This window comes from Anser anser (assembly GCF_964211835.1).
Source record: "Anser anser genome assembly, chromosome: 3".
Classification (NCBI taxonomy): Eukaryota; Metazoa; Chordata; class Aves; order Anseriformes; family Anatidae; genus Anser; species Anser anser.
The window spans coordinates 104,138,682-104,157,577 of NC_139722.1; the positions used below are offsets into that span (position 1 = coordinate 104,138,682).

The 18,896-nt window shown below is 36.0% G+C and overlaps 1 protein-coding gene across 5 annotated transcripts in view; it reads right to left on the minus strand.

Moving 5' to 3' along the window:
- CDC42BPA (CDC42 binding protein kinase alpha) overlaps positions 1 to 18,896 on the minus strand; it is a 162,086-nt gene that overhangs the window by 69,046 nt on the left and 74,144 nt on the right. For all 5 annotated transcript variants that reach the window (XM_083831229.1, XM_083831227.1, XM_083831230.1 and 2 more), the window contains exons 7-12: positions 8,422 to 8,515; positions 7,676 to 7,876; positions 6,852 to 7,100; positions 4,378 to 4,457; positions 3,146 to 3,312; positions 2,142 to 2,264 (exon numbers count right to left, since the gene is read on the minus strand). In XM_083831229.1, coding sequence (XP_083687355.1) covers positions 2,142 to 2,264; positions 3,146 to 3,312; positions 4,378 to 4,457; positions 6,852 to 7,100; positions 7,676 to 7,876; positions 8,422 to 8,515 — 914 coding nt within the window. The remainder of the gene's footprint in view (positions 1 to 2,141; positions 2,265 to 3,145; positions 3,313 to 4,377; positions 4,458 to 6,851; positions 7,101 to 7,675; positions 7,877 to 8,421; positions 8,516 to 18,896) is intronic.

Sequence of the window (18,896 nt, forward strand, 5' to 3'; positions counted from 1 at the left end):
TAAATATATCAATACATATGTGGCATGAAACAGAAAATTCTTAATGGTACTTAAGGGAAAATAATATCAATTAATATTCTCAAGATTAGCTGCCTTTACCAGACACTGAATTCTTTTATGAATAGAAATGGATATCAGTTGTGTTGGAGAACATTCCACACCTTTTTAATTTTTTTTTTTCAATACCAGAGAAAGAGAGTAGTATCTGCAAGAATGAACTAAAATCTGAGCTGCAGCTCCGTAAGTCAAGAGGAAAATAAAAGTTAAAGCTGTCCTTGTTGCACTTCTATAAATGCATGGTCCTACGAAAAAACTGTTCTAATGAATGCTGGTTTTCACTGGTCCCATTGAACCAAAAACAGAGCTGAGGGTTGTTGCAGAACAGAGATTTCTGATCGTGTCTTGCCTTTCCTCGTTACAGCAACAACTGGAAGGACATTTGGCTGGAGATCAGCTTCACAAAAACCTTTGTTCTGACATAGCACCAACAGGACATTACTCAGACTAGTGAGATCCTCCCTGAGCTACTTAAGCATTATTTTTTGGACATGAACGTGGCTTATGGTACAATGCAAAACTGCTACATCATGCCAGAGAAGCTGTCCAACTATATATCTGTAACACAGGCTCACAGACCACACAATTTTAGCATAATATAACCTATGTGCTACAGTCTGCAATTCATATATAGTGTGCTTCTGCCCTGTAACATAGCAGCAGAGTCTAAACACAGCAACTAAAATGTCTGGAAGTTAATTTCCAGTTCTTCTTTCTATGGGTGTCCCTGCTGGCATTCCTGAAGGAACTGAATGAAGCTTTTTCACAAATACAAACCAGAACAACTCTTTTTTTAGTTTCTTTGACCCTTTTCTCACTTCTTTTTCCCTTGCCACAGGTAACCTACAGTTATACAAGTAGATATCCATCTACCGTGTCTGATTTTTCCCTGATAAAATGCACACTTTCTCCTGTTTGGGTTGACAAGAAAAATAGGATTTCTCCTCCTTCTTTCTACATTCCTAGTCTCAATACCTGACAATCTCCATCACTCTTTTTAATTTTCCTAAATAAAAATTATCCTCACTCTAGAAGTTCTTAAAATATGGTGAATCTGGAAGAGTAAGGATAGCAAAGATGAATTTGGATGTATTGAATTTCCTTGACTCTCCATAAATGTCCCCAGTAGCCTCTTTCAAGACACAGGATACTGCACTAGGTAGATCTTTGCTTTTAACTAGTTTGAGAGTTCTAAAAAATTGTAACATGACATTAATTTAAGAAATTCAGCTCTTTACCTGCACAAATTTCAAAAATGCTTTTCAAATTTAAAGTACTTTTTTGTGCGTGTGTGTTGGCAAGGGTTGTTTTTCGTTCTTATTGAATTGTCCTTATGTCAACCTTGAGTTCTTGCACTTTCCCATTTTCTTCCCCATCCTACTGTGGGCAGGAGGAGTGAGTAAACAGCTGTATGGCGTTTAGCTGTCTACTGGGTTAAACCACAAACCAAATATTTTTCAGACTGTTAAAACTGCTAGACTGAAGTCTTCATCCCTCAAGTTTGTTTAGCCATGTAAGCAAGAATCAATACCTTCTTTCTTTCCAGTTTACTATCTATGCACCTGCATACAAAGCGAGAAATACTAAGGTATGCTACAGTGGCTTATAAAAGGACAGCAAAGCGACTTTGACTTGTAAAAGGACAGCAAGAAGTTTTGACAGAGCAAAAAATAACCAAACAATTGCTCTATCTACTCCTGCACTACATTCTTGGAGGAAAAAAACAAAACAAAACAAAAACAAGGAAGCACAAAGGAAATTGGTCATGGTTTCAGATTCTTAGGTAGAGCCTGATTCACATCCATGTAAATTAGCAATACCACAATTTAAAACCAGTGGAAATTCACCGCTAATGGCAATAGCAGAAGTCACTGAAATTTCCTTTCCCTTGCAACTGAAATTACTCAAGTAGTAAGTACTAAGCTGAATTTGAAAAAAATGTTGCACTACAACTGAGAAGCAAACAATAAAATGAGAAGTAAAAATAGATAGGAAAATTCTTTAGAAGGAAAACACTGGGGGAAAAAGATCTTGTCAAAGTATTCTTTACTCTTACAGTTGTTACATTAATATTTATAACTTACCTGTTACCTGTTTCTTCAACTTTTCAATTTCTTCTTTTAAGCTTTTAATTTCTAGATCTTTACTTGCTGTAATTGGGCCATCCACTGTTGAATACTGCAGAGCCTGTACTGTCTGGGTGGACTCTAAAAACAGATGTAAAAGAGAGGAACCAATTACATGCCTGACATCTAGGTGGTCAGAAGGATATTACCGGTTAACTAAGACATGCCAAAAAGCCCCTCTACTGAGGCATTTTACATGTATGCACTTAAGGCCGTATCCCAGACATTAACACCTAACGTGCAGACTCAAAACCTTAAAGCAAAAACAGCATTAAGGTAGAAATTTAAATTATGATGAATATTTCAGAAAACTACAGTTGCAATTATTATTAAATGCCTCTACAGATCTAATGAAAAAACATGTTTCTTTTTTCCCCCAAACAATAGAAAGCAACATACACCTTTGAGAATTCAAGAACTGCATTAGGTTACACAGTCATTTATGTGTCAAAAATCTTTTCCAGTCTCCAGCAAGACCAAGTCTTACTCCTGTAAAAAACTGTGCATGTCTACAGATTAGGATGCTATGATTTATAATTTCTAATGGCTAATGGCCAGTTTTTTCAGGATGCTATGATGCCAATTATTTTCAGGATGCTACAATATATAATTTCTAATGACATGGGGCCAATTACTTTCAGCAACTGTCAGCTGGACAAATTAAGTTCTTACAGATTTTTAGAATTAAATCTTTATGCCAGAATGGTTTTTAAATCCTTACACCAGAATGGTTATATAAGACATAGTGCAAGCGGTGTCAGCATGTTTTAAGAAGTTGCATACATACGATGTTTCAGGCATAAAGACTATCAGAAGTTTAATATGTCAACGGAAATAGAGATTTTTTTCTTCTAGAAATCTTTCCGTGAGTCAGATTTTTTTTCTCCACTGAATAAACTGTGCTTCACATAACCACAAGCTAATTAAGTCAAAATCATGACTGAAAGATTTTTCTATGATACCTTGCAGTTTTCTACTAAGTTCAATCTTTTCCTGTTCTAGACGTCTTATTCTCCTCTCATAAGCTTCTGTTGCTAAACTGTCCTCCAAAGTTCTTTGAATACTCGCATCAAGATCCATGGAGGGTGGTCCAGCTGTCAGCCTGAGACAGCTGCGGTCTGAAAGCACACTGGGAAAGAAAATTAAACAGTATTTCATTTTACAACAGGACGTGTTTAAAATTTAAAAAACAAACAAACAGTAAAGTTGTTTAAATTGTGAATAACTACGTAAATCATTACACAATAAAATAGTTTGTCAGTATGTGCTTAATAAAACTTGAATTCATTTCTACCTAGCATGACTGATATCCCCAATGCGTTTTTAATAATATAAAAGTGAATAAACTCCTGATTAAAAATGACCATTACAGACAGTCCAAGTTAGTTTCCAGATGGCAAAAAGTGAGTGTCTAGATACTTAATAAGATTACAATAACAGTTTATTTTAAAATTATTCATCAAGTTTGCCAAGTACTTTAATTATAACAACTACAACAAATGGTGTGAAATTATCACATGAAAATCTGAGCATCTATATATCAGAAATACTATGAGGCCTTGGTTCTGTGTATACATATTTACACACACTGCTACTTATGCAAATAATCTTTTTGAAGTCTAGAGGTCATCTCACGTAACTAGTACTAAGCACATGTTTGCAGAAACATGCCTGGCTTTTCAATAGTTGTAATAATTATTTATTTATTTGTAGAAATGATCAAGGAAGAGTATGTAGGTTTTCTTGTTACTGTTTTATTTAGCAGTAGAGATGACCATGACAAATACCACATTAATACAAAATTTACAATTAAGAGTATTTTTTGTTGTTGTTTCCATTCAAACTAAGAAGAGTTTCAAAGGACTAGAAATAAAACAGTTTTTAAAGACTTATAAGCCAAGTTCTCTCTGGGTCCACACATCTGGTCTTATCTTTGCCATAAGTGGTCAACTTCTCACACTGTCTGAAAACCACCATTTGCAACATAACACCTCTGAACAGATTTGTTGACCTATACACTGAAGTAAATTTTACCTGCAGAAGGTTCACTATTTTGGACAAACAGCATTTTAGTTTATTCCCTGGTAATCTCCTCAATAAAACACATTCTTTTGTTATCTGTTTATAGTGGGTTTCAGAGAGAAACAGGATATTATGCAACTATCCTACTGACAATTCCAGAAATCTTACTTACCAGCTACTCGTATATGTGAAACCCACAAATGGTAAATGATGGCCAGAAAATGCAGTGTGTGATGGTGGAGGCATTGTCTCCTAGAAAAATAACAGGACAGTTGAGCAAGTAATATCCCACTGGATTAAAAAAATAATAAAAAAAAGAGTTTAATCATGTGTGAAGTGTTAGTGACAATATCATATTAACTAGATTCTCAGTCATCCTTATATACAGCTCAAATATGAAATGGCATCACCTAAATCTACCTATAATAGCAGGCAATATATAAAAATATAACATGCTGGCATAAAAATGTTTTTCTGATTAAACAGACTATCATTGGAGGAAAGCAGAATATAATAAAGATTAAAAGACAATTAACTCCGTCTGTTTTTCAAGAAGCTCTTAGCTCACACAGTATTTTTTAATTCCCTCTTTTACTCCTCTCTGCTCTTCAGTCAGCAGGGCTTTTGCCCATAGATTTACGCCTTTCCTGAGCAGGCTCTCTCTACTTTGACAGAACAATTTTCTAGAAAAAAAGTATTATAACAGGGTTTTCTAACCCCATTAATGTTTTGAACATTTCTACCGTCATTGTTCCTTTTCTCTGCCAGACAAATCAACAAACTACAGACAATTACAAATCGAGACAAATCTTTGAGTTTCTCTTCAGGCTAAAACAACCTTGTTGCTATATTTCTGGAAGCCTTATAAGTTCTAATATTCTTAAGTATACTGTTAAAAGTTTCCTGTTTAATCCCAAGATGCAAGGTTTATGTTGTTACACTAAAGGTTGCCTCCCAGTCTGTCTTGCATAATGCCTGCTTACATAATGGTCATCAAAGGCAGCCCCCTGTGAAGAAGCACGTGGCCCTGAGAGTGATAAAGCATTTGAAATAAAAGAAAATGTAATGCTTCTTTTTTTTCCTGAAATCAAACAGAAAAAGAAGAAGAGAACCAGTTGTACATGTTTTAATGTAAAATTTAGCAGGACAGAACAGGTAACAAGACTGTATTCAAAAGAAATTCAAAATTACTTCTTGGGTGGTGACATCAACTATATTACATCACAAACTTGACCTTCTAGCAGAAAAATGATCTTCACATCAAAAAAGGCCCCTAGATAGGAGAAGCTTAGACAGTGTGAATAAGCTACAAAAGGTAATCAAGCTTTACAAAGACCTGCTACAGACAGCATCCATTTTTACCACCCAATCCTGACAGTTGTCCCTGGACAAAATAATATGCAAACATATTGGAAGACCGTATAAAAAAGTTATAACATAAAAATAGTTGTGAAAGGAAATGGGCAATACCAGATTCAAGTGGAGAACAACTGAGAATTATGACTGCTTTATACACTGTAACCATAGAATTTATTACTTTTCATATAGTTCAAGTTGAGAGTTTTTCCACCTCTTCCAGACATTTTGACATTCACCATAAAAACTAGCAAAAAAAAAAAGTAAAAAATGCATGTTGTTCCTATGCAGCCACACTGATTTGCCTGATCTGTCTACTTGAAAGGAGTAGACAGACACATACCTCTACCACTGGATTTCATCTGGTTTTAGTCTGCTGTTGGAGGAATGGGAATGCAAACAACAGTCACATCCTGCCTATATCAAGTCATGTTGACTAAAGCTTATCTGTGGGTCCAGGAAGCTCAATGGAACTGAGAAGCATAAGCAGTTCAGAAAACAAAAGCAAAAACAGTGCAAATGCTTCACCTCACATGCAAGCAACAGATTTCTGAACCATTCAATAAATAAAAACACATTTCCAAAGAGATGACACAAGGCATTCCTCTGATGCTAGGATCCCTATCATCTGTCAAAGGTCCCATTTAAAAGCATAGAAACACTAAGATTTTTAACATCTTCAAAAAGATGTTAAAAAAGATGCAACTTTTTAGTTGCAAGCTTTTTAGCAAAGGCTAAATTACTTATGTCTCACTAAGATTGCTCCTGAAAAAAAAGTAGCTGTAACATTTTTCCTAAATTTTCCCAAAGTTCAACTTAAGTCAGAAAAGAAGCTTGAAAAATTTTACTCAGAATGAACTGAGGTTTGGCAGAGATACAAGCAATTACTAATACAGTGCTACAACAAAATGCATTATGCAAACTTAATACAACTATCAACAATGTTCTATTAAAAATAGTGTCTTGCAGACTACCTACATGTAAATATATTATTATTTTAAAAATTTGGACACTAAGAAGTTGTGACTGCAAATAAGTCATACGTGTAAGTAAGACGTAAAGTTACAAAGACTGTACAATATTTAACAGAAATTATCCCTACAGATCCATACTTGGACGATCAGACTCCAAGCTATGAATTTATACCTCCCTACAGGTTCTTCAAAGCTTCATTTATTTATATTTGTGCAGAACATCATGAACACAGAAATATACTGCCATTATTATATACGTTTTGTTGTAAAGTATAAAACAAAAACAGACTTCTCAAAATGTTAATTACATACTTACAGAATTTTTTAAGCAATCATCATCCACATCAAAGTTTGATGTATCAGTGGGGCTGCTGACTTCTGGGATGTAAGGTGCGTCACAGTTTTTAATGTTGTCCCAATCAATCCCAGCAAAAAATGGATGGTTCTTAAAGTCTTCTATCCCATTTTGTCCAAGTCGATGTTCTCTGCTACAAATGAGCCTTCGGATGAGGTCCTTTGCACTTTCAGAGACATCTGTCACTTGAGCAGGAAACTGAAACCTCTCCTTGAAAATTAAAGTAAGAGAAAATAGTTTATTACCAACAAAAAGTTAGAGAAATCACTCTTCTGAGTGAAAATTATTATGTAGAAAAATAAATGCGCAAATATGCAGGTTCTTAAATATACATAGTAAGGTTTCTAGGTAAAAGACTTCTGACAAAGGAGAGAAACTATTTAAAATTTATCTCCTAGATTTTCTTATTTGAATTTCTCTTAAACTGTTGGATTCTACAGCTGCCTCCAAGTGGAAGAACATTTAAGAATCTGCTGCATAAGCCAACCAATAGAACCAACACAAGAAACACAAAAGGAGCAATACAACGTATCCAAGACTTGCTCCATAAAGTGAACTAGCAGCCGTGTTTCCAAATCCACATTTTAGCTTTCAACTGCTTTATCCTAAAGCAAAGTCATCTGCAATCCATAACCACAAACTCTATACGGAAACATACTTTATGTTCTACATTTATAAACATTGACATAATTATTACATAAAGCCTTATTTTTAAATACACCTCCAAGTTACCCTATTGCTTATTAAAATTAGCTCAGAGAGAGACAGAAAGAAAATGCACTAACTTTGTGGTTCATTATTTTCCCATAGGTCTCCACCAAGGACTCAGCATAAAAGGGTGTTTCTCCATAAAGCATTTCATACATGCAAACGCCCAGGGACCACCAGTCACACTCAGGCCCATACTTCCCTTTTCCATCTTCCATGGCCTGTAAGATTTCTGGAGAGATGTAGTCTGGCGTTCCAACTGCCACTGAAGATTGGACCTGTAGAAGTTACATTTGCAGGACTAAAATCAACTTCCATCATTACAGACACTGCTGCTTGTGGCACTGTGCATGTATATAAACTTAGCCTAGTTTAACCTAAACACAAAAAAAAGCTTCTAAATTTATAAAAGAATACTTAAGCATCCAAGTTACTTCATTAATAGGCATTCCAATGACATTTTTTGATAAACTCTTATGAATATTTAATAAAAGAGAAAGAAGAAACTGCCAATGCTTAGTCTAGAGTTGTTATTGATTTTTTATTGATTATTGGTGTTATTGATGTTTTAGGGCACATATCATGCCCTGGAGTGTTATATTTGAGATAATATATATGATTACATATATTAACCTAAGCATTTTATAAACAGTACGCCCAAACAGCATGCAGTAATATTTTGAACTGAGGCTAGTTACATACCAATACCATTACAATTCCATTTCATTTGACATAAGGCACCTTTTCTCTTTATTAACATATATTTTAGTGGCTAGCAAAGGACTGAGGAAAATTTATGAATATATCATTCTTTCTAATTTACCGTTCCATCTTCCATAAGTTTCAGACAAGAACCAAAATCTGCTAATCGAATATGTCCATTCACATCCATCAAAATGTTGTCTGGTTTAATATCCCTGCAAATAAAAAAAAAATTCAGAATTAGTCCAAAAATGTATTGCATAACATATAGTCCAATCATTAACTCTGTAACACTCTTTATCATTGAAAAACAGAAAAGATCAGTAGATGGAACACTATCACAAATCATGTAACAAAATTTTTACCAAGGGACATTTCATGACAGGGGCTGTACATCAAATCATACAATGCATATTGATTTTAGTAAGAATTGTGTAGTTAAACTCTTCTCATCTGTCACAGGTAGAAAAGACAACTTTATTAGCTCTGAACTACAAGTATACAAAACTTTAAATCATCTAAAGAATTTTAGCGAAGTGCTCTCAAGTGAAAGATGAACACAAACACTGAAGACAAACTATAAGTTTTACTACAGAACAAAAGTTAACGAAACACTAAAATAACCAACAGATTATTAAAATTAATGTCTTTCTTCAGCATTTATCTCTCACATCTCAGCTCACTATGTATGTCTGTCATACTGCTGAAATAACCAACAAAGCCATTGTACAGACTGCTGCAGCTTTGCTTGGCCAAAATCTGCACCTATTCTACTCAGGTCATAATACAAATGGAAAAAACCCTTCTAAACAGGCATCATAATAAAAATTCCTTATTTTGCAAAGTTGATTTATTTTTGTCTCATGTTTTACAGATACCCAAGTACACTGAAATATAGATAAAGTGTAGCAGAGTAGAGGGGGAGAATCACCTCCCTTGACCTGCTGGCCAAGCTTCTTTTGATGCCACACAGGATACAACTGGCTTTCTGAGCTGTAAGTGCCCATTGCCAGCTCATGCTGTTGTTCTAAACACTGATTATTGAGAATTTATAATGGCAAAATTAGAAAGTCACCTTGAGTGGCATTATGGAAGCAAGTGTGCAAAGCTCTCACCCTGTTACACCCAGTTATACACTGTTATACACAGTCAGTTACAGTTAATATAGTACCATCACGTTGTTCTGAAGAAAGATTACTTTGTGAATTAGGGTTATCATGTATCAGTAAAGCCATCAGTTTTATATCAGGCTTTTACTCCAATAAATATTTTCACTTGGATATATATATATATATATATATGCAATAATTCACGTGGCATCTGGCTTTATAAACTACCTTTTATAAATATCCATTTATTGTAACTAACTTCAATCCTGATTCACTCACAACTTTAAAAAGTTAATTTACAAAAGCAGAAACATTATTACAATTTACTCCCCCCCCCCCAGTCTTTTCAAAGCAGTAAGTATTTGTATTTTTATTTTAACTAGAATTGGCACAGGCACCTGACCACCCATGGTTTGAATGCAGCTGGGTTACCACAAAACCCTGTTTGCTACCGAAGTTGCAATCCTCCCATTCTTCAGGCCCGCTGCTGACCCAGTCACCAGAACTGACAGCACGCAAAAGACAAAGAGAAGTGACAAGCAGAGCAAGAGAATGTGCCAGCAGATCCCAGGTAACAACCAATGTGTAATTCTGCAGCTCTCCAGGGTCCCTGGGGTCACAGCAGTGACAGTGCGTCTACTGATTTAATGCCTAACAGTTTGTGTCTTGTGACTTGAACAACAGATATTACAGAGCATGAAGAGCAGTGCTGGTATTGCCTCCAAGGCACTCAATCTCTTCATTTTAAGTATAGATAATATTGCCGGTATCTCAGATTCCCCGTGTAACCAGACCAATTCTTATGCCAGTAAAGCCGCACCATTAACTCAAATGAAACTCAGAAATCAGTTTCTGATCTAGTGTATCTTGGGAACCAAATATACTGGCACACAAACGTTAAGAGGCTTTACAGGATAAAAACACAAGGTAAAAGCTCAATTTCAAAACTCAAAGTGGCCCACGTTGAAAATAAATTTTAGCTGCCTTACAAAAATGTAGAAATGTTTATAAAGTAACAACTAAACACTATATGTGAAATTAAACTTTTTGCATCATGTGACATAGCATAATGAAGACATTTCATTACAAAGCAAATCATAAAAATTAACCAAAACCGTTCTCTAAATAACATTCTTTCTCTTGATTTTTGCTGACACCGAATATGCCAAAGAATTGCAACCTGCAGATTGCAGAAATAGTTTTATTTATTTTACAGTGACCCACCAAAAACATGTTCCTAACTGAAAACAAACACATGCTATGGAGACCTCTGGAAATGTAACTTCAGTATAAAACACTTTGTAAAAGCATGCAAGTTCCTCTTAGAAGCTGGACCTAGTTCAAGCTAAACAAAAACATGAGTCACCTTCGAGACTCCATTTATGCATGTTCAATCTTTTAGTACGTTCCTAAGAGAAATAATAATAATAATTAGTATAATAAAACCAAACTGACCTCCCCTACCCCATCTCACAAAATAGCAGAAAACATGGAAAAGCTCACTTTGTTGTCTGCACTATGCTGAAACAAAACTGCAAACACTGAAAGCACTCAGAGGAACAAGTACTTCTTGCACAGTGAAGTTTGTGAGGCTCAGAAATAACTTCACATGAGGAATTTTTACAGTTAAGGAAAAAGAAGCCAACTTAATGCACATTATGGGGAAAAATAATGTCATAAACCTCACATCTCTGCTGAGCACTTTTTAGATTCCATTAAAATTAAGAGCTTTACTCCACGTTTTTGTTTTGAAGACATTTGTTTACTCCTTTAGTGATCAGAACTGATTTTTCTTCTAAACAGAGCATGGTCTTCCCCATATTCCTTGGCTTATCCCAGTTCCCTTGGTGTATGCACCGGACCCCTGCTTCCATCTCAGCTGTAATTCTATTCCTACCATCTCCTGCCTCCTAAACTCGCCTAAGAAATTGAGATGTCCAATCTTCCACAGCCAATCAAACCTGCATCACCTCCACTCTGATTTCATTCTCTCACTGTCAGCTTCTTCACTCTTTAGTCCTAGTTTCCCTGCCTGTACACACGTAAACTCTTTTCTCCTAAATTCTCAGCAGTCAGTATTTCCCCATGGTCATTTCCCAGATTCCATTCCCACTCCCACTGGTTTCTTATTCCTCCAGTCTGTACTTCCTCTGTCCTCTTTCTTCATTAACCTTTTGTTCTGCTACACAGGAATCTTCTTTGGTACTGCAACGTAGAGCACTGTTAACAAAGAGTATCCACGCTTTCTCTAGAGTACTATTTACCATCATCTCCTTAAACTGCAGTGAAAGTCCCTTCATTCTTAGAGCTCTGAAACAGAGCAAACCTGCAGAAGAAGAAAACTGCAAAGAACATAGGAGGCAATGGGTACAAGCTGTTAGAGACAGACCCAGTACAAAGCAAATCTGTTGCACAGGTTCTTCTGGAAGTACACTACAGTGGATTAAGGGGGTATGGGTACCCACCATACCCAAAGAAGTACAATCCTTCCTTATATTGACTTCTATGCAGTACTGTCACCAGAGGTTGTGATCTGAGCACAGACTGCTGTTCTGTTTTTTTGTTTGTTTGAATGAGTGACATACCAGCCTCAAAGGACCCAGAAGTCTCGAGCAAAGAAACTTCTTAAAACACACATTTGGTCATTTAAACCATGACTCCAACACAGAGGACAGCCATGGGAGTGACTTCTATTTCTTTCAGTTGCTTTAGCCTTGATTATAGGAGAAAATCAGTACTCAACAGCAGCTTGGACAAAATGATGCTATTTGTATTTGTATTTTGCAGACTTTATTATTTGCTCCTGTTCAGCTGAGGAATGCCATAGGAATAACAAGTTTGTGCGATGCTGGCAACTTCACCTGTGCAGAAAACAGAAGTGATCTGAAAACAGAAGGCTTCTGATAAAAACTGAAAAAATCTTTAAAGAATCTTTTTTCAAAATTCATAATACTTCTTGGTTTAATGTGGGAAGCTGCTCATACTTCAGATTGGCTTGTTTATCCACATGACTTCACTCAACTCTCTTTAAAATAAGTTTACCTTCTTAAGCCTTAATTAAAACCCAAACATTTTACATACAAAATGTGTTAATATAAACAAAATTCTGAAATGAGACTACAGCAGACATTTAGATTATTGCTATATATTTTGATTTCTCTGTTAATGAGCCAGAGTAGAATTTCATTTGTTCGGTAAGACTCAAGAAAAAGTATTCCCTCTGAGACATACTAAACCCATACATGGCACATTCCACTTGCAAAACAAATACTTGTGAATCAATTTTTTTCCTGGATTCATTTCTGATACTAAATGAAACTCTACAAATCGCGAGGTCTTGCATATTGAAATTTGGGCTAGCTGATCTCCTGAAGTTCCTTGAATTATGAAACACGAATTATCTGATGATTTTATGATTTCAAAGTGTACCTGTTCCTGAGGTTCATCTATGTCATTCTTTGCATCACTGAATCAATGTTATTCAGTTATCTGCAAGACATCAAGCAGTTCTGCAGGTCTACAGCACAGGAAGCAGCGACTCCAGAAGAATCTTGACTTAATTCAAACTAGACACCAGGAAAATTTTCTTTACCATGAGGGTGGTCAAACACTGAAACAGGCATCCTAGCAAGGTGGATAATGACCTCAGTAATGTGCTTTAACTCTCAGTTAGCCCTGAAGAGGTCAGGCAGTTGGGTTAGATGATCTCTGAATGTCCCTCCCAACAGTTCTAGTCTGATATTTTTTTCTTGGGCAACCTCATGGAGGCAGGGGAAGAGATAAATAGAAAGGAAGACACTTCTTTCCTGTGAGGTGACAGAGCACTGGGACAGGTTGCCCTGAGAGGCTGTGGAGTCTCCTTCTCCGGAGACATTCAAAACCCGCCTGGATGCCATCCTGTGAGACGTGCTGTAGGTGACCCTGCTTGGCAGGGGGGTTGGACTAGACTATCTTCAGAGGTCCCTGCCAGCCTCATCCACTCTGTGATTCTGTGATATGTCACCATTGGACTAAACGGTTCAGATGTTAATAGACTGCCCTCACAAACACAGCTGAGCTTTTCAAAAAGCAGCAGAACTGAAGTGACAATAGAGGTTCATAGGGTTCTAGATTCAACAACTGCAATGTCAGCTGAGCCTGAAGAAAGAAATGGACCTGTCTGAAATCAAAGGAGCAATTTGATAGCAGAGCTACCAGTTTATTTTAGTCCCATAGATAAGAAAGTGATAATTTGGAGAACATCACTCTTTCAGACAGATCACACATCCCAAGACATGCTGTCCTTAAGAAACAAAGTGAGTAAGTTACATTATTTTTCATATGAACAGCATTTTCTCAATGCTATCACCAGTGCCAATTAAAATACCACCAGATGGAAAAAATAAATTAGTTTCTGGACTAACTGCTGGCAGAGAGAGACTGATGCAGACAACTTAATACTAATTGAGGATATCACAGTACATTATTTACTCATTAAACATACAAGAGGATACCCCAAAAGCATAAACCAAAAAAGTTAAAAGCAGACATCAATGGTTATAATTATCCACTCTTACAAATAGAAACATCATTCTTTGCCAAGTTACCTCCTCAAAAAAAAAATAAAAATAAAAAGGAATATAACCAAGATCTTACTGTCAGAATGCCTGGACTTCTTATCCAAAACTCCTTGAAAACACAGGGCTATCCTTAGTCAGAACGTAAGTTCTACAAACAGTTTATTTCACTCCCTTCTGTCGTTTCAGACAGACTTTTCTTCCACACACCTCCTCTTCTCAAACAGAAATGCTGCAACCATGATAACAAAAAAGGAAAACATTTGGTTTTGGCAGCATTCCAATGAAATGAGAAAATTTGGTGTCTGTAAAGTTTTCATGAAGGTATTCAGCAATGCCATACTGACAGCCTGCTTTAGATATGCAGAGTGAAACAGCTGCTGACCTGCCATCAAGAATGCTAGTCAATTAATTGCTTCATTTTTTTTTCAGTCAAATCTACAGGCAGTAATGTCCAGGAGCTTATTTCTTTTATCTATTACTCTGTGCCGGGTTATATCAAAGTTGCCATATTCTACCAACAAAATTTTATCTAGATTCTAGTGATCAAAACTAGAAATATGTTCCCACCTGGCAGAAAGACCAATGTGCACTGAGACAAATTTGATTAAGACTGTTGGCAGTTATTCTTTAGTAATCCCAGTAAGATTGCACAAGATAACAGCCTAAGAAAACTGGAATATGTTGTACCTCATTAACTATTCCTCTTATCAAGCCTCTGCTGTGTGCCTTCTCCTAAACAGATACCCCTCCAGCTTTGGGTGGAATCCTGAATGTGATTATTTCTATTGAATTCAAAATAATGTAAATAATTTTGATCGCAACCTTATTGTTTACATAGCACTCAAAGAGTTGTATCATGTTTTTTATAGTAAACTAAACCTGCTTCCTGTAAAGCTGACAAACCAAACCTTGGAATTTAAAAAGACGTAGTAGCCATGCACATAGCCTTGAAAACTATAGGAATAGTCAGATTAAACACTTTAAGATTTAAGTCTTGATAAGCAAAGAAAGTACATGAAAAAAGAAGAAGAAATGCTATAAACAATCTTATTTTGAACTTGCAATGACGTGGTTCAGGTTTTTTTTTTCTTAAACAGTGTCTTAATACTGTAAAACTCCATTGTTTTCTCATTAAGTTTTGATAATAAGTAATTATGTGTGTGTTGTTCCAGGAACATCCAGTAATTTACCTCTGCTAAAAGAATCTCACTACTCTCAGCAGGAGATGATTCATCTCAATCTCATTAAAGTCAGTGGACAGACTCCCATCAATTACTAGGACAGCTGAACTAAACCAGTATGATAAAAGTTTAGATCTGATATGCAGCCATACTTACCGATCAGTGGGTGCAGTTTTATATTTATACTGCTACACACCCTAACCAACATTTATTCTTAGTAATATTACAAAACTAAATGATAGACAATGTAGAAATCAAAGTTACATGTACTAGATGCACTAACAAAAAAACTTGAGAACACATGGAAAGAAACTGTACAAGTATGCTTACTTCAGCAATTCATGGTTTCACGAACCATCACAGACAGAATCAGGTACTGAACCCAAAATTACTTAGTTTCAGACTACGTTTTCTGACAAAGAATACTTATTAATCTTTAAACCATATTGAGAGAAATTACCTTACTTTTAGTGGACACAAGTTATTACTTTCCTCTTTTACTACAAAGAATTTGCACCACAGACTTGAAGTGTAACATACAAAAAGAAGGCAAACTCTTATCCACACTGAGTTGGGCAACACAAGTAGTATTCCAATGAAAGATCCTTAAATTAGACATTAGAAAACGCTTTCATAATAACGAAAATACCACACTGTAACAAATTGATTAGGGAAATTTCACCAAATCCATCACTGTATTTTTTTTTTAAGAACTGGTTAGGCTAATATCGGCCAAGATATTTTGCTACAGTTTGATCTTGCCTTGCAGCAGAGGAAAAGTATTAGACTGACCTCTCAAAGTAACCTCCCAGGCCTTTTCTCTACAGTTTTCTCTACAGTTCTACATTGCTCGAAGTTCTGCCACGCAGACAAGTCTTCTGGATGCAGTATTTACTTTACTGTGTTTATTCAGTATATACCTTATTGTATCCAATACCCTTTATGAATTTCAAATGCTAATAAAGGAAATAATAACAAACAACAGGGAATGAGTACATCAGCCAACAAATATACATCTTGAGTTTGTTCAGGCACTGATACTCATTCCTAAATGCTTGAACTGAGTGGAGTTACTGGCTTATAAATATATGCTCCACCACATAGCATTATAATGTTCTAACATTTTTAACCTAGGAAAAATATCTCCCTGTGACCTTTATATGTATGCATTTGCTTTAAAATAATGGATATCTCAAAAATGATAACAGCTCTAAAATATGGATAATTATTTTGAAAAGCTGCCTGTATCAAACTGTTTTTCTTCTTCTCAGAAAAAAAAGTAATTTGAAATATTCTTTTTGATTAGTACTTGGCAGCTACATGCTTCCCGTGGTTACTATCATCAAAAATGCTAAGCAGCTATCAGAACCAGATACCCAGGGAGAAAACTCTCACATTCAGTTAGGCACCCTAGTCAAGTATTTTGAGGAGATGTCAGGGCAAAGTCACCTGCATGTCTAACTATTATTTCTATTGTCTTGTCAGTTTTATAAACTAAAGCAAGAAAGATGGTAGGTCATTTTAGAAACATTTTAAATTAAAAAAAAAGTTTTTAGAAACATTTAAAATTTTTCAATCTATAAATTTAGTACCTTACAATGCTGATTTACAGATGTTATTTTAAACATCTATGAAACAAAAATGTAAGAGTCATAGGCATTAGCAAAATGCCAATTCCTTATGGCAGACAATCAACGGCCCAACAGAAACTCTGATATCCAATGCATTCTGAAACTGACCGAACTCCAAATAAAAAAATATAGAAATTAAATGAAATAGCCTGACTACCAAACATTGGAACTGGAACAAAAAGAAAGAACAGAAAAGGAAAACAGACTGTGATTTTGCAGTAGAGGGAGAATATAGAAGCTAAGAAACTTCCCTAAAAGTTGTGTGGTAGATCAAAAAACATGTTGGGGCTAAAACACAGAATTGGTCACACATACAGAATTGAATGTTTAATTCACTGATCTTGTAAATAATAGTGCTGTTAAGTAATAACTCATGCATAAAAACACGAGAGCTCTGCACTGTAATTTTCAGGGAATTCTAATAGTTTAAAATAGCTTTTTCTGAGGATCTTTCAGGATGCAGGAAATTTCAGGCACAAGCACAGGAGTTTTGAAAGATGTGCAAACAAAACATGGAAGAAAAAACAGGACTTATTTTTTTTTAAATCACCAAGATGCTAAATATTCAACTGTAGCAGGACATATACTTCCCAGTTCTAGTGGCTCGAGACACTCTAGCCTCAGTTTTAGCATCTTTAGCCTCAGTTTTAGTAACTTGAGCATTTTTGCACTGGAGATTCCAGTTCATAAAACAAATATTGGCAAAGCCTCTCTCCCTCTCTCTCTCTAAACTCTGCAAGGATATGACAGGTAAAAAAGACAAATTGTTTTGATCATGTCTTAACATTTAATAGTAGACAAGCTTATAAAAGTAGTTCAAATGAAAAACTTCCTTTTCCTGCTCCAAAGCCTAACAAACACAAAGCCCCTTCTTATTGCAAAACACTCAGCAACCAAGGTCGGTCTTTGACACTGATGACACTGTGAAGATAAATGCTGGCAAGATTGGCCTCAAGCCATTAGATAATACCTAACGAGTTGCCTTCCATACCACTGCTCTTTTGCACATACTTTCTCTGCATAAGGATTGTACCCTAGGGGACTCATCTCCCCATACACATGGCTTTAGCTCAGGAGTCTGCAGCTGCAGCAGGGCAGAGCTCCCAGGTCTCTTCTTTGCATCTCAGAAGTAACCACCAGCAGGATTGCTCTGTTACCCCAAAACAAGAGTCTTTATTTAACACAGGCATTTCAGGAAGCCTCGACACTTAGTACCAGACAGTGTTAACGGATCAGCTAGCTGCTTTATTTTGGTGAAACATAGCATCATCACATGGTTAGTCTCTGGCATCAGCCGTGCCAGGTACAGCCACAGCTTCCCCCAATATCTCTTGTTTTTCTTAATGGATGACTCTGTCCTTAACCTGGCTAAACAGTTAACCCTACTGAGACTCACTGAGTCAACTTAATGAGCAACGGAAAACAAGAAAAGCTCTTTGGTTTTTGTTTGTTTGTTTTAAAAAAAACAACAGCAGCAATGTAAAACTTAGAGTGAAGTAATAAAATAGGTGGAGTTTGTTGAAAATGCAAACTAGGCACTATTCTGGCCTGGACTACTTATCTGAACCTTGTATTCAAGCGCATGGCCTACATTTCTCACCCAAAATAATGCACTCCTTAGTTAAACTGTCTATAATTTTTTTCTGTAACTATGTGTGTAATATTTATTATTATTAAAAATAAGCTTAGGAATAGACAGGCAACAGAACAGAGTACATAAATATATTTAATAAGAAAAGGATTTAAGTCAGGTTTGTTCGCTTATGGATGGTTCTGCAGAACCCACTTCCCAGCAGAAGGTTGCAAAGTGGGTGTTTAAATTATACCTTTGTGTAACGAAACAACTTTGCCTACGCTGAAAATGCAACAATAACTTGAAATCGAGGGACCTCTGGGAAAAAAAGTGATCAGAGAGAGAAGACTGGCATCTACCATGCTGCCTACAGTTGCGGGGCCCTGAAGAAAAAAGCTGTTTAAAATGGGCTGTGAGCCAGAAGTTTTGCCACAGTGGGCTACACATTACTTGCAAAGGAAAAATTGGAAACCTTTAATTTACACAGCATTTAGAAAACAAAACAAACAAAGGTTTTATTTCTCCATCTCTAACTGTTGTTCT